At 30.4% G+C, this 26,023-nt stretch overlaps 1 protein-coding gene and 1 pseudogene across 1 annotated transcript; both read left to right on the top strand.

The window, feature by feature from the left end:
• The first annotated feature begins 302 nt into the window (after positions 1-302).
• On the top strand, positions 303-14,146 carry LOC118056566 (putative leucine-rich repeat receptor-like serine/threonine-protein kinase At2g19230; annotated as a pseudogene).
• Positions 14,147-20,406: 6,260 nt separating this feature from the next.
• Positions 20,407-21,626, top strand: LOC118056582 (endochitinase PR4). The gene is made up of 2 exons (XM_035068829.2): positions 20,407-20,906; positions 21,115-21,626. Exons 1-2 carry the CDS (start codon positions 20,486-20,488, stop codon positions 21,516-21,518), a joined length of 825 nt encoding a protein of 274 aa, XP_034924720.1. The 5' UTR covers positions 20,407-20,485; the 3' UTR covers positions 21,519-21,626.
• The last annotated feature ends 4,397 nt before the right edge of the window (positions 21,627-26,023 follow it).

Genomic DNA, 26,023 nt, shown 5'->3' with positions numbered 1-26,023 from the left:
TTCTGGGATTAAAAAAAAACTAAATGAGTTGGATTTTAAATTTATAAATTCATTATGCTATTTCACCTATCACAAAAAATAAATAAATTATACAAAGACTTTTAAGTCTTGGAGTTGGCGGTACTTGCTGTAGCTGTCCATACAAAGACTTGTTGGCGTTCTCATCACTCACAAACTGCGCAGTAAGAATATTCATAATATTTAAATTTGCGCTTCATATTCTCAGATTCCACATTTGCTTGACACTTCAAATTGCGTTGTTAGCTCATAACAACTTCTTTTTCTAAAACTCCCTCACAACGCAAACTAAAATCGCCAGAAGGATGGATGGTGGGCAAATACTGCTTTCTTATATAAAAGTATGGGTTATCCTCCTTTTGCTCTCTGCTACGTTTCAGAACTCAAAACTTGCTGCCAAAAATACTGCGCAGGATAAAAAAAGAAAGCTTGCTGCAGAAAACCCAGGTACTTCTGCTAGCTTTAAGACTAGAATACTGGTTCATCAAATTGTTGTAATTTGATTTGTGCTAAAGTATGTTTTTCGCTTAGTTTCTCCTAGCCAATTACTCACACCCTGCATGGTAAAAAAAAAATGCTTAAGTTCTAAGTCTATACTAATTATTTGTATTATACATGCAACGCGGATCCATGGTTGATTTTTGTTTTTTCCAATTACTTGAAACTTTAAATTTGAGTTGTAAATAAATCATGGATTTAAATTTCATTTAAAATTAAATTTATTAAGTTAAATTATCAAACATCCTTTACCAGCATCTTCCAAGTTTAAGTTGGGGAGATCATCTTCCAAGTGGCCTATTAGTTTATTTTCGAGAGAGTTGGCCCTTGTCTCTGTTAGAAATTAAATAATATAAATTATATTTTAAAACTTCACTTAAAAGTTTAAGTTTTTAGGTTGAATTTGTTTTTTAAAATGATATCAGAGCTTTAATTACTATATGGCTACGAGTTCCAATCTCCTATTTATTTGATAAAAATTAAACACAAAGTAAAGTGAACTTATGTAAGTTTCAAGTCCAAAGAGATTTTACTTGAGGATATATGCTAGAGAATAATATAAATCATATATTGAAATGTCACTTAATAATTTAAGCTTTTAAATTGAGATAATTCTTTGACATTCTCTAAATTGCTATTTTAAGCAAGTTCATTTCTTAGAAGTAGCTTTTGCATTAATGTATTAATTATCTATATGACCCAAGATTCTTGTGGGTTAGGTTTTTTTTTTGTAAAAAAAAAAAATTAATATGGAAGCTTTTTAAGCACTTTTTTTATATAAAAAAAAATCCAAATAGTAAACTGAAAATCTTATACATATATTTATTTAAATAAATTAAAAATCAGGCATACTTATAAATAAATAAATAAATAAAATGGTTATTGTGCGATTAAATAAAATTTTAAAAAACATTATATGTAAGATTATATATATTAGAAAAAATCATTATCATTTCATGTGAAAACTAAGTAAGAGTTAAACAATATTTAACTAAAAATTAAAATAAAAAGTTAAGAAATAGATTTGAATGCAAATACCCGATCAGGAGACAGATATTATAAACTCGCTTTCATATTGTTATTTAAAAGAAATTTAGTTCTATTTGTCATAGTTGCAATTACAAAGAAAAAAATTAACCACTTCAGTGACAATTTGTTTTTTGGGCTTTATAATTTAGAGTTGTTAATCTATAAAGTCAAAACTAATATAATTATTTAAAAAAAAACATTAAAATTTAGAAAAATGATCAAGATCTTATAATTATAATGAAGTGAATCTGACCTAAAAGAGAGACACATATTTGATCTGAATGAGTAATAAAGCTTTAATTAAACAAATAAAAAATTCCTAATATATGAAATGAAAAAATATTTACTAATAGTATTGTATGCAACATCCTAACAAATTAAAAATTAATATAGAAATCTCAAATTTACAAGTTTATGTCCATGGATTTTTCTTATAGCATTAATTAAATTATTTTGTTGCGAGTATAATAACAATTATTTTACAAAGTATTTTTTATTTAAAATATATTAAAATAATAATTTTTAAAAAATTATTTTTAATATAAAAACATCAAAATAATTTTAAAAATAAAAAAAATATTTTATTTAAGACATGGTTTTAAAAATATTTCCAATCAGCCTCTGAGTACAAGATTGATCCATTTTTGTCTGGTCCACTTTTGTCTCTTCTTAGGAGAATTAATTCTAAAGGACACTTTAACGGAAATTATGTACATGATTTTTCTTATATCGTAAGAAAGCATTTTGTTTGAAAATATCTTATTTTTTAAAGTATTTTTTTTATAAAAATATATTTAAATAATTTTTTTTAAAAAATATTTTTAATATTAACATGTCCAAATAATTAAAAATATATAAAAAATTAATTTTAAACAAAAAAAATCTATTTTTTTAAAACATGGTTTTAAAAATGTTACCAATCAGCCTCTGAATATAGGATTGATCAACTTTTGTCTGTTCCACTTTTGTCTCTTCCTAAGAGACTTATATGACACTTTAACGGAAATTAATTCCAAAGTACAGTTTAGGTTTCAATCAAGATTGTAAAACTATATATTTTTTTAATTGATTATACATTGATAATTTTAATAAAATAAATTAAATTAAATTTTATTAATATCTAATAAAGAGAGTCAATAACACTATAATTAATAAAAGATTTAAATAAAACAAGAGAGATAAATAGTATGAATAAAGAAATTAATGACATGAAAAAATAAAATATTTTAAACAAGAATTTATAATACAAGAGAAAAATCACTAAATAATAAGAAGTACATAACAACCTAATGACAATTTAGTTGTTAACACCACTACAAGTCCTAATTGACTCTTTTTAGGTTGCAAGCTAGCGTGTCTAAATTAGTAATTAATTAATATAAACTCAATAATAAAATAAACTCCTAAAAAAATATATAATGCGTTAGAACAAACCAAAATTAAAAATAATTATTCAACAATAAATAAAAAAATAAAATAGGATAATAAAAATAAAATTTTCATGCTAAAACTCCTTGTAGCCCGAATCTATAATTTTCCCTTTATCTTGGCAGATTTTAGTCATGATTTCAAACATGTTCTTCACTCTCGTCTAAATGAATTGCTAAATCTACCATATATTTATTCAACAATAAAAAAAATAGGATAATAATAAAAAAAAGTTTTCATGCTAAAATTCTTGATAAATTTCAATCATGATTTCAAACACTTTGTTCACTCTCATCTAAATGAATTGCTAAACCTACTATATATGATTAGAAAACTTGAAAAATCTAATTTTTAATCCAATTGGAATCATTTTAAAATTCAAACATGTAACTTCAGATATATATCAAATAGTACATAAAAATCTAATTTGATATATTTAACAAGATTTATCTACAACCTTTTAAGATATGTTTGAAAGATATATAGTTTGAAAGATATGTTTAAATTTGGTAAACGAGTCAGCAAATATTTGAAGGCCAAAATCAAGCTTAAATTGGTTTATATTATAAATTTAATAAATTTGTAAATTCAGATTAAATTTATTGATTTTACATAAATTATATTCAATTTTACTGATTTTTAAATGTTTAGTCTAATTTTACACATTAAATACATATTAAACTTATAAAATTGTCGAGCTTCTCAAGTAAACTCGCGTCTTTAATAACAAAGTTTGCAATCATTGTCGTGGGCAAGCAACAAAAGAACACTCTTACAACACTCACCTCCAAGGTTGTTAAAATCGCGATTTTAGAACGAAACGGAAAGCCCTTCACAAAATCGGATCGTAAAAACGAATCGTAAAATCGTAAAATCGTAAGGAATTTTGAAATACATTAAAAAAAATTCATGTTTCAAATAAAAATTCATACATAGTTCAAACATATTAAAAAACATGTTTCAAATAAAACTTCATACATATTTATACCAGAAGAATTTTTTCTAGATGCCATAAGTTCAAGTGTTCAACAATTCAAGAATCAACTCAAATCAGCCCTGTAATCAATCCAAACATTTTATGATTATAATTACTGTTTTGTTATACATAACAATTGACAAAATACGAAGTTTAATAACACTTCTGTCGTAATTAATTGGGACTGTTAGCCATACAAAATTATTACTTATTATAGACCTCAGCACTAAATCACTTGCAGCATCTAACAAAACCAGCCATATGCGGCATACAAGGTCCAGCTTTTCTATCATTACACAGCACATATACGGCATACAACGAATTATTCAAAACAAAGAAAAAGCTTTAGCAAGAACATGGTGGCTTCTCTATCATTACACAGCACATATGCGGCATACCCAGAACAATTCCCTCATTTTATTTTCAAAAGAACACCAAAAATCAGAGAACATGAACAATTCCCAACAGGCCAGCAATATACCCAGAAACACAACAAGCAAAAAAAATTCAATAAAACCAAGGTTTAAAGCTCGGATCGACTGGTCTGATCCCAAGCCTTTCGTTAATTTTATTTTTATTACACCCTCGAATTCAATTCTCTTTCCTGGATGGAAGAGACAAAAGAAAAGACTACAAAAACACTTAAGAAGTGCAGCAATGGTACCTGGTTATGGAAGCTGAAGGTTGGATGGTACTCGTGCATGACCCAATTGGTCTTGATCTCGTTAGGAAGCGAAGACCGAAGGTGAAGCAGAGACTGAAGCTGAAGACCGACGCTGAAGCAGAGACCGAAGGTGAAGCAGAGACTGAAGCTGAAGCGAGGACAGAGTCTTCTGACTTCTGTATTTGTTAATTGTTCAAGCCTTCAAGGCCGAAGCAGAGAAGCGAAGACCGAAGATGAAGACCGAAGACTGATGAAGATAGGTGGGCATTTTTTTGGGGGGGGGGGGACGGGGGACTTTCAGTGCAGGCTGTGCAGCAATTATATTGGGGGGGGGGAATTATATTGAAATCGTACAATCGGTCCTGAAATCGCGATTTTGAGCGATTTCATCCGATTTTTGCGATTTTACCCGATTTCAACCCGATTTTACTCATTTTCGATTTTATAGTCCGATTCAACTCGTAATGCATGTTTTGACTCGTAAAATCGTACGATTTTACGAGTCAAAACGCGATTTTGACAACCTTGCTCACCTCCCATCTAAGCTGCGGTCAATTCTATTTATTGACAACTGTTGTCAACCAATCTCTACATATTTGTTACGGTGTTCAATGACTGAAAACTTGAAAAGCATCATAAAAAAGACTCCTGAAAGTCTTCGGATCTTGCTCGTAGATATAAAACTCGGGATTGACATGACGAATTGATACATGACCTCACCAGCCTGAGTTGAAAGAAAAATAAACAGGAAAAACTTAAATGATTTATGCAAAAAGTTATGGTTGATTTATAACTTCGTGAATCCAGGACAATCAAAATCCAAGTTAAAATTAATTCTGATATTATTTTGATATTTTTTATTTTTTAAAATTAATTAGTTAGATTGATTCTCCTTAACCTTATCCTTATTTCGTGTTGAATTGTTTTTTTATTAATATAAGTGTTCGGGATAGGTTGTGTGTATCTCTATAAAATCTCACGAATCTTAAAGATAATGATCATATAAATTTTTAATTATCATAAAATTTATAAAATTTAAACCAATAATTTTTAGGTATAGTTTGTTCAGACATAGATGTATATGCATTTTCCTTCGTAGGTAACTTTGTATTACAAGTTAATCATTTTGATCTTTTTAATATTTTTTAAAGGTTAATCTAGACTCTTGGCTCAAGATTTATATCATGCTCAGTTTTACAAATACGATCGTGCGGCATAGTGGTACTAGCTATAAGTCAATATAGTAGTACTAGCTAAATCGCCAACTTTATTAATTTGATTTGTACAAGCATTTTTTTGGCTTAGTTTCTTATGATTTTCTAGCCACCTGCCCAAACCTTGCCTGGTTAAAAACGTAGATTCTATGTGGTTTAGTGTGAACCCTATGCTAATTATTAATTATTTGTGTACAAGCAAAGGGCTCATTAATTGTTGGTTTTTTGTTAACAACTCGAAACTCTGAATTAGAGTAAGAAACAAATCAAGAATTTGTTTCATTCAAAATTAAATTTATTAAAACTCTAATGACTTATAACATGAACTTTCATGTATTGAATTTGTTACAAAAAGAAGAAGAAGAGATAAATGCTAAAAGCATATCTCTATGCATGAGACTTGATTTATATAATAAATTTATGTTGTTGACGGGTCCATGTTGTTTAAGGCAAGTTGAGCCCACTAGGTGCGAATATTTGAGTTGGCATGATTTTGACTTGGTAATGTGTAACGTGATAGAAAGGATAAATATAAAAAAAATTAAAGAAAAAAATATAAAATAAATTTATTCTTAGAAAAGTTTTGAAGTGAATTTTTAAATTTTTAAATCATAAAGTACAAGAAAATGTATCTTATCTGCCTCCAACATTTTTTTTTTCCTGAAATAGTAATTAAATGCTAGTGATTGTTTAATGCCCTAGAAGTATCCTGCTTCCCCATGAAGCATCCAAAAAAACAAAAAACATTTCTTATAATTAAACTCATGAACGTATGGATCGATTGCTACTACATAAATTTTTTGTTTCAAGTTCTTGGTCTGCATTTTTCTATAATTCCTTGCTCTTATTTTCTGTCCTGATCTTCAAGTTGGTGCTTTGCCTCTTCATGGTTTAATGAATATTTGGCTTATTTAGAAAAAAAAAATGGTAATTAATAACAATATGTTCGAGATAATCAGTCTAATCGTTTGGTTTTCTCTTCTAACCAAAATTCTGAAGGTTTCATCAGCATTGATTGTGGGGCGGAGAAAGATTATCTGGATGGGAAGACTGGAATAACTTACAAAACCGACACAGATTTCATTCGTACGGGCAAGAATAAGGTCGTAGCACCAGTGCGTTACTTGGCAATTCCTTACTTAGGGGATATGGTGAATAGCTTGAGAACCTTTCCTGAAGGTGAAAGGAATTGTTATACATTGAAACCCAGACAGGGTAAGAACCAAAACTATTACGTCAGAGCTTTCTTCTACTATGGAAATTACGATTCTAAGAATCAAGCTCAAATAGTGTTTGATCTGTACATCGGGGTAAACTATTGGACAACAGTAGGGGTTCTCGAAGAGATGAATCCGGCATATTACGAAATTATTCATTATTCAGTAACTGATACCATTTATGTGTGTCTCGTAAATACGGGTTTCGGAGTTCCTTTCATCAATGGATTGGATTTACGGTTCATGAATGATTCCCCGTATAGAACTATGAATCGATCGTTGCTTCGTTGGGTGGGAGCTGACCTTGGCGGCAATCAATCCCTAGGCACCATAAGGTGAATTGTCTAAATCATGCATTTTTAACTAAATCATGCATGTGCCACATCATGCATCAGATATGATAAAAATTCTCATCATAGGTACCGTTTAAAAAAGCTTGAGAATTTAATGAGCGTTTTTGCAGTATTTTTTTTTAAATATAAGGAGGGAGTTTATGTAAAATATATATACAATCTTTTGGATAAATATCTATAATTTCACTATATACCTTAGGGATATTGTATTTTATTAGAATGATTATCATTTGTAGACATTGAAAGATCGATGTTTTGTTTTTGTATTTCTTGTTTCTCTTCCACTTCTAAACCATGACCTTTACTTTTGTTATTGTTTCTCACATGCATTTAGGTACAGTAATGACGTGTACGATCGCATGTGGCCGGTTAGCAACCTCAACGATTCAGTTTCAATTAGCACCGAAACAAATGTTGATATCCAGGGCAGTGATAATCCATGCCGTCTACCAGTTGAAGTCTTGAGAACAGCGGTTCAGCCTCGAAATGGCCTTAATTCATTGAGCTACAGCTATACAATATGGTATCGCGAGAATTCCACACCTGAGTTTCTTGTCTTCTTTCACTTTGCTGAAATCGAGCAGATTGCACTAGGCGAAATACGAGAATTCACCATTGCTTTGAATGACTTGGAGTATGGGCCCTTTACCCTTGAATACTTGAAGCCATTGACCATACGTTCAAATTTATCACGAGCTCAAGAAGGTCTAGTTAGGTTTTCTATTGATGCAACGCGGCCTGACCTTCCACCTATCCTAAATGCCTTAGAGATCTTCGAACTACGGTCACTTCCTTTTTCACCGACAAACCAAGCAGACGGTATGTTTTCTATTTCAATTCTGTTGAATGCTATAGGCTTTGGTGCCAGAATGCTATAATAATCGTCATTAAAGAATTGCTAGACTACTGGATTGAAGGATTTTTACGTTTTGATCCCTCGAGCCAGGGCCTGATTAATGGCAAATTACTTGGTGATTAATTGTCTTACTGGCACAACGAGGGCTGGCCTTGTCTTTTCCTTTCTTTGTTTTTTTTTTTTTTTTTTAAAGAGGTTTCCTCCATTGTGATTTTAAAAAGTTATAAGATGAAGTTTTTTCTTAACTTAATGATGCAGACGGAAATTGAAAACAACAACTAAACAAAGAACATAAAATTTATTTATGGGCGAAAAGGGGCTACAAATATAAACCTTAAATTCACAAGTCTATTCCCTAAAAATATTAATAATAAAGTTTATGTTTTTAGAAGGTTTATAATTAAGCCTTAAATAGATTAGAAACTTTACCCTATCTAGGAAACAAAAATAAAAATCCAAAATTACAAAGAAAAGAAACATCAATTTAAAAAAACAACATGAAATCCAAAAAATAAAAAGAAAAATCATAAAAACTGGTAAAACCATGGTCATGGGGTGAGATTTGTGAAATTTAAAGATCTGATGATCCACATAGCAACACATAGACAACTTTAAAGGAAAAATAACTTTTGGAATATCTTGTAAAAATTTAATCGTGATTCAATGGTCGGATTAAAAATTATAGTTCTTTTGATTTGTTATTCTGGTCTGACACAATTAGATCTCTTATTGGACCTGAATTTGTCTCAATAGTCTATAAATACATCTTTTAGGCTATCCATATAATCTATGTAGGGCAGATCCTTATCTAATAATGATAGACGTACACCTGACTGCATGCTCAACTCACCCGTTATTGTAGGTTTGGTAACATCATTTAGTTTTTAAAAAAGATTTTTTAGTGGGATCTATATAAAACTATAATAGGTGTTGATTAACTAAACACTTTCAAATCTATGATTGAAACAAAACATAAAAAGCACCACACTATACCATAAAAATAAAAGCAGCCTAAAACTCCTATATTACTAAAGAATACAAACCACTTATGTTAATTGACTACCATATTAAAGTTCATATGAGTTTATTTAAGACCTTTTTGTATCCACATGTTACGGAGTTAGGTTCTCCAAAGTTATTCAACCTAAATTCTCTATCTTCCAAAAAACAAATCTTGGACATTTTATGCTTATTCTTGATCAAGATTATATAGTGATTTATTGAAATCATCAAATAATTTAAATTTCTAAAGTGGTTTTTGATATGGCATGAAAGTTTCAATGATCAATGGTTGATTTTGAATATCATTATTTTGATTCTTTTAATTAAATTAAAAATAAATTAGCACATAATAACTTTGCAAATTTTAAGAAAGACTTTTAATGTTATAGAACAATTTTTTATATATATAATAATCGGTGAATTTATTAAAACACATTCTAGCTAGCCATGTAGAGGATGGTTATCTTGAATACCTAAAAATAAAAGATCTATGAACAAAATAATGTTCGACTACATCAAAAACATTCGGCAACCTCTTTTTGGAGTTTGTCCAATAAGATCCTAGCTAACATGTTTGAGTCTGTTGAAAAGAATATTTGCACGAACTTTATAGATACCAACTGTTCTATAATCTGAAAATTCAATTGGAATCTTATAAAATCATACAAATGATAAAGCCTAATGGCTAATTGAGTTATATATATATATATATATATATATATATATATATATATATATATATGTATATATATATATATATATGTATATATATTTATCATAAAAAATTATTCTTGTCACAAAAAGGCGGGCTCGAGATTTTTTTGATGTAGAGGCCTTTACCTAGTATATAGCGATTCTCTCTTATAAATCTAAAGCTATGCACTTCTCACTCTTTTTAACCTAAATTATCATAGTTGATGCAATCATGGCCATCAAGAAAGCATACACAATAAATCGAGATGACTGGCAAGGAGATCCATGTTTGCCACTTACTACGTGGTTTGGTTTGCAATGCAACTATGATAATCCTCCAAGGATCATCTCGTTGTGAGTTCCCTCTTAAATTCTGTATAATTATTGGAATATTTTCTGGAAGTTATTTGTAAAGAACATCCACTTAGATATGACATTCAGTATCTCAATGTCTTACTCTTTTACAATTAACTGTGAGCAGGAATCTAAGTTCAAGTCAATTATCAGGGAAAATAGATGTTTCACTCTTGAGCCTCACAGCAATCAAATCCTTGTAAGTGTTACTAACCAAGTTGTAACAGGTTTTAATACTAATAAACTACCCTGGCAATGGCTAATAGATATCTAGCACTGGAATGACAGTCAGTGCTAAAATTTCTTACCAACTTCAGAGACATTCATCATTCTATTTAAAGAGAACTATTGTTTATTGGTTCGAGACCCTTGAAATTAGAGGGCACCCTAGTCCTGTGATGAGACATTGTCTTATAGAAGTTTGAAGGTGATGTTACGAATATTCCATATGGAAATTAGCTAAAGGTGTATAGAGCGCTCATGCATCTTATAAGCTTGAGGCATAACCTTTCTCCCTATATGCATCTTTTCTTGACAAAATCCTACAAGCCAACGATTTGGATTTTGTCTCCACCAAGGTTCTAAAAATGGGTGTCCATACTTCATATTAGTGGAGGAAAAGCCTCTATTTTTTCCCAACTATTGCATACTCTTGTCATCTATTTCTTTACCAAATGTGATTGTTTGTTATTTTTTTCACATTTTCTTTCAGGGATTTATCAAACAACGAATTGATAGGGACAGTGCCAGAAGCTTTTGCGCAGCTGCCAAATCTTACTATCCTGTAAGTTAACATGCTCTGGTATTTCCCACAAGAAGTTTTTACAAAGATTACCATGGTGCATAGTGACTTTGTTTTTCCTATTTGCAGAGATTTGAGTGAGAACAAACTCACAGGTGCAGTACCCCATAGTCTCAAGGAAAAGTCTAACAGTGGACAGTTGCAGCTAAGGTTTGGTTATCATCTTCAATGATTACAACTTATCTGCATGTTAATTAAACAATCATTCTACTCTTGTTCTTCTCTAACCTTTCTTCTTACATATGAAGTGAACATTGTTTTAATTTTTCATAAATTGAAATTAAAAGTTAAGGAACAAAGAGGAGTCGGAAGATAGATTATACAAATCCATTTTCTTGGCATGTTAGTATGAGTTTAAGGAATTAAGTAACTGATACAATTCTTCGGTATATTTCACAGTGATCTTGCTAACTTTCTAAAGCTAACCATGATCATTGATTCTTAGTTACATCTGACACTATTTTACTTAATGCAAGATTGGATGGAAATCTGGATTTATGTAAGATGGATACTTGTAAAAAGAAGCAGCGAAGTTTTCCTGTTTCTAGTGATTGCATCTGTCATATCAGTTTCGGTGCTCCTCCTTCTTAGCATTATAACTATCTTCTGGAGGTTGAAAAGAGGTGAATTCCTTCTTTTTCACTTATCTTCTTTGTATATATTATTTCCTCTCTTTTGAGTGGTGTTAACTAAATCCTAGAATAACATAGGGTAATTTTGGCTTAAAAGATGCTTTGTGTTTTTTTGTGAAATCATTGATATCATAAACTGTTTTTAACTTAAAAGCCTAGTAGAATGTTATTCTATGAGTCTATCTTATATTTAATCACTTCAGTTTTTCATTCATTTTGAATATATATATATATATATATATATATATCATTCATATTATGTGCACCCAACATCTTTTATATTACCTATCATATGATAATTCTAATCTGGATACCACCCTTAATACCTCATTTCTTTCCTACAACTTAGCAAATGAGAATACAATTTCAGCTTGAGATTATTAAGCAATAACATAGTTTTTACACGTAAATATGATGACATATATAGTTTAATAGTTTAGTATCTCTGTTAATATATTGGAATATTTTATCGCTTTATATATATATATATAAAGCAAAATTTTCCTTTGCAGGGAGATTGAATGTGTCATTATCTTCCTCAGTGGACTTATCCAGAAAAGAATTGTCACTGAAATCAAAGAATCAACCATTTACATACATTGAAATAGTTAGCATTACCAATAATTTCCAAACCATTATTGGAGAAGGAGGATTTGGAAAAGTATATCTTGGCAACCTGAAAGATGGCTACCAAGTTGCTGTCAAGTTGTTATCTCAATCCTCAAGGCAAGGTTATAAAGAATTTCTAGCAGAGGTAACAAATTAGTTAGCTTTCTCCTTTCCTGTAGAGGACATGAGAGGAGCACTAAATATTTTTCTTTCAGCTATGATAGAGTAATGTTTCTAAATGCAGGTCCAACTATTGATGATTGTTCATCACAGAAACTTGGTGTCCCTCGTTGGTTACTGTAATGAGCATGAAAATATGGCACTTGTTTATGAATACATGGCAAATGGGAACTTGAAGGAGCAATTGTTAGGTATTTATAGAATTACTCTCAGAAACATATAATTCTTCATTTTTTTTGGACACAAACTAGCTTATAGATAGAACTCTCACTCATATTTGTATGAATTTATCATTATTAGAGTATAATATAAATCATATCTTGAAATTTTACCTAGTAGCTTAAGCTTTTAGGTTGAAATGCTTCTTTAATATGGTATCAGAGCTTTTATAACCAAGTGGTCACGAGTTCAAATCTCACCACTCCTATTCTATTTGATAAAAATTAAGCACAAGATAATACGAGCATATGCAATTTTTAAGTTTAAAAGACTTTTAATTCAGAGAATGTTATAAAGTAATTTAAATTATATTTTAGGACCTTACCCAATAGTTTAAACTTTTAGCTAGGTTAAAATGATTCTTTGATAGTCATCCAATACTAATGAACTTATATATGTAATGAAACATAATTCATGTTGGATTCATCACATTGCAAAGTTTATTGTTTAATTTATGATATTATTATGTTTTTGTGGCTGCAGAAAATAGCACAAATATGTTGAGTTGGAGGGAAAGGTTGCAAATTGCAGTAGACTCAGCACATGGTATGACTCTAGTCTTGAGTAATTTTTTCTTCATTTTTGTTCTGCAAACTTTGTTGGATTAACTAGCATTATCGAACTCGCAGGTTTGGAATATCTGCATAATGGTTGCAGGCCGCCAATAGTCCATAGAGATTTGAAATCATCCAACATCTTATTAACTGAAAACCTTCAAGCCAAGATTGCTGATTTTGGGTTGTCCAAAGCCTTCGCAAACGAAGGAGACTCACATGTCATAACTGATGCTGCAGGCACACCCGGATACATTGATCCTGAGTACGTATTCAAACTTAAACTTCTCTCACAGTGTTTGTTCTCCTAGCATAATTATCATTATATTTTGTACGCAGATTTCAAGAAACAGGAAACTTAAATAAGAAAAGTGATGTTTACAGCTTCGGTATTCTTCTATGTGAGCTAATAACTGGTCAACCGCCTATTATAAGGGGCCCTAAGGGCAACACTCACATACTTCAATGGGTGAGTCCTCTAATTGAAAGAGGGGATATCCAGAGCATTATCGATCCAAGGCTGCAAGGTGTATTCAACACTAATTGTGCTTGGAAAGTTCTAGAGATAGCATTGTCCTGTGTGCCCCCGACTTCAATACAAAGGCCAGACATGAGTGATATTTTGGGAGAGCTAAAGGAATGTCTAGCCATGGAGATGTCATCTGAAATGAGCATGCCCGATTCCGTTGAAATGAGCTTGGTGCTTGGCACAGATATAGCTCCAAATCTTAGGTAGTTAATAAACAATAACGGTTTGTTTGTTATTAAAACCACTATGGATATAACTAAATTATATAGATACATAAAAACGTATTGTAGTATAAATTTGCCCTCAACATCCTTCTTTATACCTATCTCTAGACAAGTCCTAGCAAAGCTTCTAATTTGCAAAAATCTTCACATTTCAAAACCTTTGTAAGAATATGTGCAACTTGATTAATAAGCTTCACATAACTCAGTCACACCTCTTTTTTTCTTATGCACTCTCTAATGAAGGGATATTTGTTGTTGACATGCTCATTTCTCTTATAAAATAGTGTGTTTTCCCCCAAAATAATTGTAGACTTATTATCAACAAAAATCTCTATGTTTTTTTTGTCTTGACACGTGCATTATCTCTAAAATTCTCATTAATTGCACAAATATAAAAAAATCATTGCCACGCATTGTGCCTCACAAGCAGAAAGACTCAAGAAAACAATGTCACATAACCATTAAACTACTCCTAGCTAACAAATCAACCACACAACCCATACCAGCCCATTGATGACCAGCCTTTTCTTCCCTCTAAATCCACCATTAGTGATCATCATCAGACCCGATCCACTCTGAAATAAACCACCATCACAGTACCATAGTCATAACCTTCTCTACTCTTAACAAACCTCACCCACATTTAAATAAACCCAATGGATTAATATGATTTTGCTTCTTCCTCATGTAGCCTCCAAACACTAACCCCACAACAAACACAACTCGACTCGCTAAAACAACCTCCTTCTTCATCATGACAGCCAACATAAATTATCCTAGTACATATATATATATATATATATATATATATAGAGAGAGAGAGAGAGAGAGAGAGGAGAAGATGAAGTTGTACGGAAAAATGAATATGACAATTGTAAACCCCCTGTTAGCGAAGGTGTGAATCATCGATCGTTAGTAGCAACAGGTGAAAGAGATTAAAAATCTTATATGTCACCTCTATTTCCCACCCATTTCTAGTAGCGAAGGTGTAATGGTTTGTTTTTTGATGTTGAAAGTAAATGTGTGTGATTGTTGTGTAAGCTTAGCAAAATAAAAAAAGGTTTTTTTTTTCCAACATAGAAATTTATTTTGATGAATAAAATGGTAGTTTATTTTTTATAAATATAAAAAAATGAGTTTGAATTTTCCCCTTATTTAAGTAATTTTCTGTATATATATGGTTGTAACAGGAAAGCCAAAAAGTAGTGGCCACTTATGACAATCACAAGTGTTTGCCTATTGGTTGAAATTTGGGTGATTGATTTTCTTTTATCACCCCCCCTCTCTTTTTTTTTTTCTTTCTGTGTTAGTTCCCAGTCTTAATTTTTTCTTCACCCCCCTGTGTGCTTCCCCTGTTTTTTCTATGTTCGGCTGGTGTGCGTCTGTTTTCTCTTCCAGTTCCCTCGGGTTCTTCTGCTCGTCCCTCATGACAGAGTAAGAAAATTTTCCGGCCCAGGCTATTAAATAAATATATTTTTAAGATAAATTATTAATTTGTGTACATGAATTTTTAAAGTTAACAATAAAGTATTAAATCAATATTAAAAAATAAATTTGAAAAGTGCATAAAATTGAAGTGAAAGTAAAAATAAACTCACTATTAAAGTTATATCCTTCGATATTTTATGGAATATAATTCATCTATAATCGAATCTGAATCGATATTGTAACAACCCCTCAACCAGGATAAAATAATAATTTTATATTAACTAAAAAACAAACTAATTAAATTTTCCCCCCCTCTCAATTCCTCCTTCTTTCACTTGATTCTTCCTTAAGTTAGTATTTTATAAGTTGGACTTTGTAAGTTTATAAGGTTATTCTCTCACCTTTTTTTTTCTTGGATTCTATTTTATGTTTTTTTCCCTTACTTTTCTCTCTTTCTCTCTCGCCTTTTCTTTTCCTATTCTACTTCTGCATAGTCGGCAACATATAAAAGGAAGGAAGAATTGATTTGTGTTTATTTTTAATGGTAAATAACTATTTTACCCTTAATGAGTTGTTTTACTTTTATTTGACGGTTCTTTTTTTTGTTGGCACTACCAAACTCTGTTCATCCTAAAATTTTAACCAGATTTTATTCAATATATTTTAAGATCTCTCGTAAAATTTCATTTCAATCTGATAGTCGGATTGATATTACACTCAATAACGTAAAACTGGCCAAACTATGATTTTTTTATCAAATTTTTTAATTTCTCCAAAATTTCTAAAATTTTAAACCAAGCTAAAGCATCATATTAGAAAGATCCACAAAAATTTTCAGAATTTTTTGATACCTCAATCGAGAATTATGAATTTGTTTTATATAAAACTAGTAAAAGAATATTGATAAAATCTTGACCTGGGCTAGAGCCCACCCAAGCCTTTGACATCCCCCCCTCCTCGTTTGTGGCCTTTCTCTGGCTTTTATAAGGCCAGAGAATGCTATGCGGTCATGGTTGGTAATGGCATACATGGTGTCTTTACTGCTGAAACAACTATATTGCCTTTATTGCTAAAACGATTCTTGAGAAATAAGGTGATGAATAGTTTTTTTTTAAATGGCGTCGTTTTCTTGACTGAAATGGCTATTTGCAATTGTGCCCCTGAATCAAATATAATCATACCCCTTTATTTTAGTGTAATTTACAACATGGTCCTTTTTATTTTAATTTCTTGTAATCTTGACCCAAAAAAACTCCAAACTTTGGTAATTCTTCAATTAAGCCCCTGCTTTCCTTAATTAAACTGATTCCAAGTTCAATTAAATCCTCAAATTTATTAATTCTACACTTAAGCTCTTGATTTGATTAATTAAACCAATCCAAAGTTTAATTAAGTCCCCAATCTTCCAATTTATATTATCTTGATCTAAATTTTAATTTATTCTTCATTCATCTCATTTTTTTTCAATTCATTCATTGTTTCTTTTTCTTTTTTCTTTTTATCATCACTTATTTTATTTTTTTCTTTTTTTTATATAGAAAATAAAATAAAAATAAGATAAAATAAAAAGAGTAAAAAATTAGATCATAACAATTGCTCTTTTTTTATAATATTTACGATGTAAATAAATTGAAATTTTTTTTTGGCTTTACGTAATAAATTTATCAAGAAAAGTAGACATAAAAAAAACTTTTGTATTTTTTTAGGATCTTGAAAGCTTCAAAAACAGTAGGTTGACAAATGATCCGAGATCAAGAAATTAGTCATTTGAAAAGCGACCTACCTTCTAAACAAAAAATTCAAAAAAAAGTATTTTTATATATTTTTTCTTGAAAAAATTCAAAAATTGTTTCGGGTGGAAGGGGAAAACAATCTCAGAGGTTGGCAAGACCGTATCAAGAAAAGATATTAGGCTTTTATTATTAATGGCCTCCCACTTCTTAAACCATCCTTTTCTCAAACATGATAGTCTATCAATTTTGTTACGAGCACAGACTTTTGTGGGAAGGATCTGCCCCACCAAAGGTAGAAATGTTCATATGGATATTGCTCCAAGGCAGAGTATATACAAGAGTCTTTCTAGAACACCGTCATTTACTACATCCCTGTCAAGCTATATATCCCTTTTGTGAACATGAAAAAGAGCATGCTCCTCATCTTTTCCTTCATTGCTACCACATGTGGAGATTATGGAAATGATTTTTGAGATGGTTTGATAGCTTTAATTGTATGTTAAATACAATAGATCAAGTCATCTGGCAATGGAGTGACATGGTCAAAGGTAAGTTCTAGCAAAATGTTTTCACAATGCTATCATGTGGAATTTTATGGGGGTATTTGGACTGCAAAAAACAAGCTGATCTTCAAAGATATATAAGAAGCTTAATTGGAATACATTGTTCCAACTCATACTCCATCGTCTTGCACTATAGTTAAATGTCTGGAATAATAATTTTTCATATACAAAGAATGGTTTGCTTAAAGATGCTTAAGGTATTTTGACATGGTCTAATAAGTTATGAGTTCCTTCCTTCTGTCTTTGGTATTCTGTCCTTGTCCCTGTGTTTTTGTTCTTCTCTGTTTTTTTGTCTCTCTGCTCTCTTCGTTCCTCTGTTTTTTTTTTCCTCTCTTCCCTCCAGTTCCTCCTTAGTTCGTCCTCTGGGTTCTATCCTTTTCGTTTATGTCCCCTGGTTTCTGTCTTGGGTTCTTTCTGTGTTTCCGTTTTTTTCTTTGTTCTTCGTCTGTGGGTTTTTATTTTTTCTCTGTGATCTCTGGTTCCTCGCTTCCCCAGTTCGTTCCCTCGGGTTCTATCCTCAGTTCCCCCGGATTCTCCCTCCAGTTCTCCGGTCCTCCTTTCTACTGTCTTTGCTCTGTTCTGTTTTTTTCCTGGTATTCTCTCGTCCCTCCTCCGGTTTTTTTGTGTTATTTCTGCCTCTCTTTTTCGTCTTTTTTTCTGCGTTAGTTCCCAGTCTTCATTTTTTCTTCATCCCCCTGTGTGCTTCCCTGTCTACAAGTAAGCTTGATTAATTAAACTAATTTAAAATTTAATTAATTCCTTAATTTATATTATTTTAACTCAAATTTCAATTTATTCTTCTTTCATCTCATTTTTTTTCAATTCATTCATTATTTCTTTTTCTTTTTTCATTTCATTCATTTTTTTTATCATCACTTATTTCATTCATTTTTTTTCTTTTTCTATTATTTTTATATAGAAAATAAAATAAAAATAAGATAAAATAAAAAAGTAAAAAATTAGGCTACAACAATTGCCATTTCTTTATAATTTTTACGATGTAAATACATTTTAAATTTTTTTTTTTTTACTTTGTATAATAAATTTATAAAGAAAAATAGACATAAAAAAAAAATTTTATAATTTTTTTAGGATCTTGAAAACTTTAAAAACTAGATTGACAGATAACCTGAGATCGAGAAATTAATCATTTAAAAGGTGGCCTAGTCAATAAAAAATTCAAAAAAAAAAATATATATATATTTTTATATATTTTTCCTGGAAAAATTCAAAATTGTTTTAGGTGGAAGTGAAAAACAATCTCAAAGGTTGGCAAGAGCATATCAACAAAAGATATTAGGCTCCAATTATTAATGACCTCTCACTTCTTAAACTATCTTTTTCTGAAACATGATAGTCTATCTATTTTGTTATCAGCAGAGACTCTAAAATAGAAGTAGCTTTGAAGAACAACTGCTAGTTTTAGAATGACAATGAGAGCAATATTCACTTCTAAATAGGCAAGTGGCTAGCTGGTGGGCTGTTAAAAGATCTTTGTCCACACCTTTTCTCCTTCATCACAACACCTTCTCCTTGCTTGTAAGATACAAGGGACAATGCTACAAGTTAGTGGCAATGGAGACTTCGCTGAAAAGATGCTTGCGGACATTAGAAGAGGAGCAATTAAATAACATGAATCAACTGTTAGCAGGGGTAACATTGCAGTTAAGCAGAGGTGATAAAAAAATATGGGTAGGAGACACAACCGAGGCCTATATATTAAGTCTGACAATGATTTAATTGATAACATTCTATTTCTAGGAAACTTCATATTCACTTCACTTTTGTGGGAAGGATCTGCCCCACCAAAGGTAGAAATGTTCATATGGATATTGCTCCAAAGCAGAGTATATACAAGAGCCTTTCTAGCACACCGCCATTTACTACATCCCAGTCAAGCTATATATCCCTTTTGTGAACATGAAAAAGAGCATGCTCCTCATCTTTTCCTTCATTGCTACCACATGTGGAGATTATGGAAATGATTTTTGAGATGGTTTGATAGCTTTAAGTGTATGTTAAATACAATAGATCAAGTCATCTGGCAATGGAGTGACATGGTCAAAGGTAAGTTCCAACTCATACTCCATCGTCTTGCACTATAGTTAAATGTCTGGAATAATAATTTTTCGTATGCAAAGAATGGTTTGATTAAAGATCCTTAAGGTATTTTGACATGGTCTATTAAGTTATGAGTTCTTGTCTGGAGGAGCTTGATAGCAGCATCTCCTTTCTCCTTGTTTTCCCGTTAGCTACCGGTTCTTAAGTTTCTTTAGTTAAGTCATTCATCATACGTAATTTAAGCTCTTAATGAGAGGAAAATGTAGGGTTGGAAAAAATTTAGGTAGGAAGTGATAATCAGTACATACCAAGCCAAATAAGATTGTCTGATCTAGAAATAGATACAGAGGACTAAATAGGATTGTGTCTGATGTAGTGATAAAGTTTCTACCTTTTATGGTATATAACTCTCTGACCACTTCAACAACATGTCACGTAAAGACATTAATGTCATTATCCTAGATATTTTTGCTAAACTTTATAGACTAAATAATAATCAACTCCTAGATATTTTACACGTAAAATTACAGACCTCGTCCACTTTGTGCCTCTATAAATAGCTTAACCTCGACCTTATCTCCACACATCACAAGAAATTCCCTTCTCTCTTTTCCTATCAATATCGAAACTCCCTTCAGGAGTAGCGAAAATGAGAAGCAATATTCTACTTACCATTATCTTAGCCATAGTTCTTGCAGGAGCCCTGCCCAAGAATGTGGTAGAGGCTCAGAATTGTGGCTGTGCTGCAAACCTTTGTTGCAGTCAATATGGCTACTGTGGCACTGGCAATGCCTATTGTGGTCAGGGATGTAAACAAGGGCCCTGTGCTTCATCACCTACGCCTACTACCCCTAGTGGGAGTGGTTCTGTTGCTGATATTGTTACGCCTGGTTTCTTCAATGGTATAATCAACCAAGCTGGTGCAGGCTGTGCTGGGAAGAATTTCTATACAAGAAATGCATTTCTCAGTGCTGTCAATTCATATTCTCAATTTGGTAAACTTGGTTCAGCTGAAGCTTCTAAGCGTGAGATTGCAGCTTTCTTCGCTCATGTTACTCACGAGACTGGACGTAAGTTCCATTTCCATCCCTAATAACATTTCTAGCAGCATTTGAATAGCAAGCATGATAGCCAACAGTATTCTGTCTGTCTGTATGTCTATCTTTTCCACAAATACATTTGTCCGCATATGGATTTTGTCAACAAAGTGAACTGTCTAATAAGCGTGTTTCAGCTCCTCGTGTGTAAACTGACAAGAGAAAATGTCTTTTTTTGCAGACTTCTGCTATACAGAAGAGATAAATGGTGCTTCCCTTGACTACTGTGATGAAAAAAACAGGGAATACCCATGTGTTGCAGGCAAGAAATACCATGGCCGCGGACCAATCCAACTATCATGGAACTACAACTATGGGCCAGCCGGAAGGAGCAACAACTTTGATGGATTGAACAATCCTGACATTGTAGCAAGGGATGCTGTTGTGTCATTTAAGACAGCCTTATGGTTTTGGATGAAAAGTGTTCGACCTGTCGTAAGCCAAGGTTTTGGAGCAACTATTCGAGCCATTAATGGTAATGAATGCAATGGTGGAAACGCAGGTGCCGTTCAGGCTCGTGTTAGGTATTATAGAGATTATTGCAGTCAACTCGGCGTTGCTACTGAGAATAACCTCGCTTGCTAGGTTTTAAAATAACCGGAGTTGTTATGCCAAGTAATGGCTAATCATATGAAAATAAGATGTACTGCTATGAAACAAGTTGAAGAGAAATAAAGTTTATAATTATCGTTATGTCTCGTATAGTTTTTCAGTAATTTTGATGTCCCTTTTTATATTTATTTTTATTACTTAGAAAAACCTCCACTTTACGTGGCCATAAATTTGTTTTGAAATTCAATTTACGCCTTGTATTTTATTTTCCATCAATTTAATCCAATTTGACCAAAAGAGTGGATCCATCGAACCCAATATATTAGCAATTTGAAATTGAAATCACTATATGTGTGCATATTCATTTATTCTTCCATTTCCATAATAAATTTTCAAATTTATGTTAATATCCGTAGTAGGATCTACTCTAATTAATAACTTCTTGAGTAAAACAAAAACCAAAGGAAAAAAAAAAAATTTAAATAACTCTTTTTTTCCCAGGAATTTGTCCTCATTTTAATAAATCTTGATTTTTACATATTGCTTATGCTAGAGACTAGATAGAGACGAGAAGGTATGAGTTTTTTTTTCGTCCCAGTTATACAAGCATATTGTTATAATGATCTCAATAATTTGAACTCTATAGAAATTGTTTGTTTTAGTTTTAATTTTTTTAAAAAATATAAATAAAAAAATTTCTTCAAAAATTTGAAAATCACTTAGTTTGGAAATTAAAAATTTCTTGAATATCACATTTTTTTTTGTTTTATGTTTTTTTGAAAATGAAAGGTTGTGTTGCGTTGCCTGTTTATTGTTTATAATACATGATAAGCTTATTTTTTATTTTTTAAATTTGATTGATTGATACCGAAATTAACAAAAGTGTTGGTCATTGTCCATCTATAATTGCCTTGAATTGTAAATAGTATGTTTGAGATTCCAGCGAAAAGTTTTTTTTATTTAAAATTATATCAAGATAATATATATATTTTTTTATATCAATACATAATAAAAAATAAATAAATAAAATATTAATTTAGTGTTTCACGTAAGGACACTAAAAATCATGTTGAGCTAGCCGACGTTGAACATCATCAATATAAATGGAGAGACTTTTCAAAGAAGATGTCAAGTCCATTTCTTACATGATAGCTATTGTGGATTGGGGTCCATGTCCAGAGACAACATCGCATTGATCTTGATGTTAATGAAACAAGTTTGAAATACAGTGGCAAAAAATCGATTTGCCAGACAAAAAAAATGAAAAATGAAAAAATTAGGCAACTTCCAGTGATTTCCTTTTGCTTCCCAATTATCATATTGTTTGGCGTTGCTAGGCCATGTGCTTGGCTCGCTTGACCGACAGCACTATATGTTGCTACCCATTTCTTATCCAGCCAGCTAGATGCGGAAATAATGTTTTCGTCTATTTTAATACATTTTAAAAAAAAATACTTTAAAAAATAATAATTATTATATTTTTAATGAGCAAAATCACCAAGAGAAAGAAAAAGTGTTGGGTGTTAAAAAACTAATTCAGCCTAAAAACTTAAGCTATTAGATTATATTTCAAGATATAATTTATATTATTTTATAACATATCATTTCAAGTGAAAATCCTTTGGCTTGTAATTATTCATATTACTTTGTGCTTAATTTTTATCAAATAAATGAGGATGATGAGATTTGAACTCATGATCGCTTAATCATCAAAGGTTTAATACCATGTTAAAAAACCATCTTAACTTAATGGCATAAGCTACTAGATAAAGTTTTAAAATATAATTTATTTTATTTTTTACTATTAAATTATTAAATTAAGATATTCTTTGAGACTGTGAGGTAGAAATTGAGCTGAGTTGAGAATAGTGTTTCTCCTCCTCCTTGTAATATGAACAGCATCTCTAATTAATAAAACAGATCTTGTAGGCAAATTAGTCAACCACATGCGTCGATTCTGGGCATCCATTTTTATCCTAACAGTTAGCTACAAAAACTAGAAAAGGAAAGGAGCACTAGAAGACGGGTTTAATTTTTATTTTTTCCTAACCTTTCATTTATGGTGAAAGGTTGTCTTCTCTATCTTAAAGGGTAAGTAGCTAGTCAACGACGGCTATGCCCATTCTATGCCATTCGGTGCCAGTAACTTCAATGAGCTACTTTCAAACAATTATTGACCTGTTTGTTTATGTATTTTAAAAATATTTTTAAATATTATTTATTATTTATTAATTTTAAATTAATATATTTTTAGTGTTTTTAAATCATTTTATATGCTGATATCAAAAGTAATTTTTTTAAAATAAAAACAAAATCATTAACATTTATTTATACATAAAAAGTTATTTAAAAAAAAAACCACAACTACACTGTAAAAAATAAAATAAATAATATAAGATATCATGTTTTCTTTCGTTAGGAGATAGGGTTGGACAGCCTTTTTCCTCCAAAGTCTGAACTAGCATGGTAAACTACCAATTGAATCTGTGTCTTTATGTGGACAAGATTTCTATTTTCTTGCCTAACTTCTTTCGACTTTTGCTTGAAATGGTAGTGGTTGCTTATCCTTTCCTAGTTGCTTGAAAAGTAATACACATAAGCCAGCAATGGCACAAACAATTGGTACGTATGATTACCATCTATCGTGTGCTGCCTCTAACAGCACAATACAAAGTTAAAAACTTCATGTTGATTTTTAAAAAAAATAAAAAAAACTAACGTTATGAGTATCCAAAAAGCCTTGAAATGATTTAGACAAAAAATCCACCGTGAGTGATTGGATGTTCAAATATCTCATTCGCTGCGACGAGGTCGGATGTTAGAAATATGGGTGAACTCTCCTCCAGTTTTGAATAGCTTTAGCTTCCTCGGTTTTTCCTATATTTGAGATACGACTCTAAAACAAAAGGGTTGATATTATTTTACATATATACGACATGTATTGCATATATATAGATCCATGATATACAGCGGGTTAATAAATTAATTTTTTTCAAATATCAAAAAAATATAAAAAGTATAGAAATTTTTTTAACTATTCTTAAAGTATCTTAAATAATTGTTTTTATAAAAAAATATTTAAACTACCCTTAAAATATCATAAACAAAAATGCTAATTAAATTTTTTATAATTTTTTTTTATATATTTTTTTAAAAAAAACATTAAAATTACCCTTGAAGTGTGTCCTAAATAATGTTTTTATTTTTTTTTATATTTTTATAAAAAAATATAAACTACCCTCCTTCAAGTATCTTAAATAGAAATACTAAATTAGTTTTTTTTATAGATATTGTTTATTAAAAAAAATATTTGAACTACCCTTAAAGTATCCTATATCATTTATTGTATAAATGCTTTCTATTTGTTTATAAAAAATATATTTAAATTACCATTGAAGTATCATAAATAATTTTTTTAATATATTTTTCTATTTTTTATATAAAAAAATTAAATTTACCCTTAAAATATCCTAAACAGAAACACTAATTAATTTTTTTTATATATGTTTTTATTTTTTAAAAAATAAATAGGTTTGACAGCCATGTCAGACCGAATAATCTTGGGTCTCGCAATAATACCAGACCCAGGATCCTTGGGTCTGGTGGCAATCCGAGACCAAGAACGCTGGTTCTGGAGGCTAAAACCATACACAATAGCTTTATGTTTGGTGGCCATGTCAAATCCCACTATGCTTGGGTCAGGTGGTTATGCCTTGACTCAACACGTTGTAGCAACTTTTAGAATAAAAAATGGAAAATATCAAAATGCTAAATTTTTTTTTTTCTAACTTATATATATATAAAATAAAAACTATCCTTGAAATATTCTAAACTGAAATTCTAATTTAATGTATTTTAAAATTTTTATTTTATTTTTTATTAAAAACATTAAACTACCCTTGAATTATTATAAAGAAAAACGCAAATTAATTTTATTTATAGTGTTTTTTTTTGTTTTTTCTATATAAAAAAATATTAAAACTAACCCTTGAAGTATCTTAAATATTTTTTTAAAATATTTTCTATTTGTTATAAAACCATTTAAACTACCCTTGATGTATCTAAATAAAAGTACTAATTATTTTTTTTTATAAATTTTATTTATTTTTTTTATGAAAAAAAAACATTTGAACTACCATTGAAGCATCCTAAATATTTTTTTAATTTCTATTATTTTTTTTATAAAAACAAACATTTAAACTACTATTGAAATATCATAAACAGAAATGTAAATTAATTTTTTATAATATTTTTATTTTTTATTTATAAAAAAATATTAAAACTACCCTTAATGTTTCCTAAATAAAATTTTAAAAAACGTTTAGTGCATGTTTGTAATAAATTGAATGATCATCCAATGAATGTAAGTTTTTTAATAATGAGTTGTTAAGTTATATATTCAGATTATTTGATTACTCTACAAATTTTAATTTTCTTTTTGCATATTAAAAGTTCATAAAGATTTTAATACATCATTACAAGTTTGTAACTATAAGTTTGGAGTTGTAAGAAAGTGTAATGTTTATATCAATAACATT

Source organism: Populus alba, chromosome 19 (assembly GCF_005239225.2).
Source record: "Populus alba chromosome 19, ASM523922v2, whole genome shotgun sequence".
In the NCBI taxonomy this organism is placed as follows: Eukaryota; Viridiplantae; Streptophyta; class Magnoliopsida; order Malpighiales; family Salicaceae; genus Populus; species Populus alba.
This window is presented reverse-complemented; position numbering and strand designations above follow the sequence as displayed.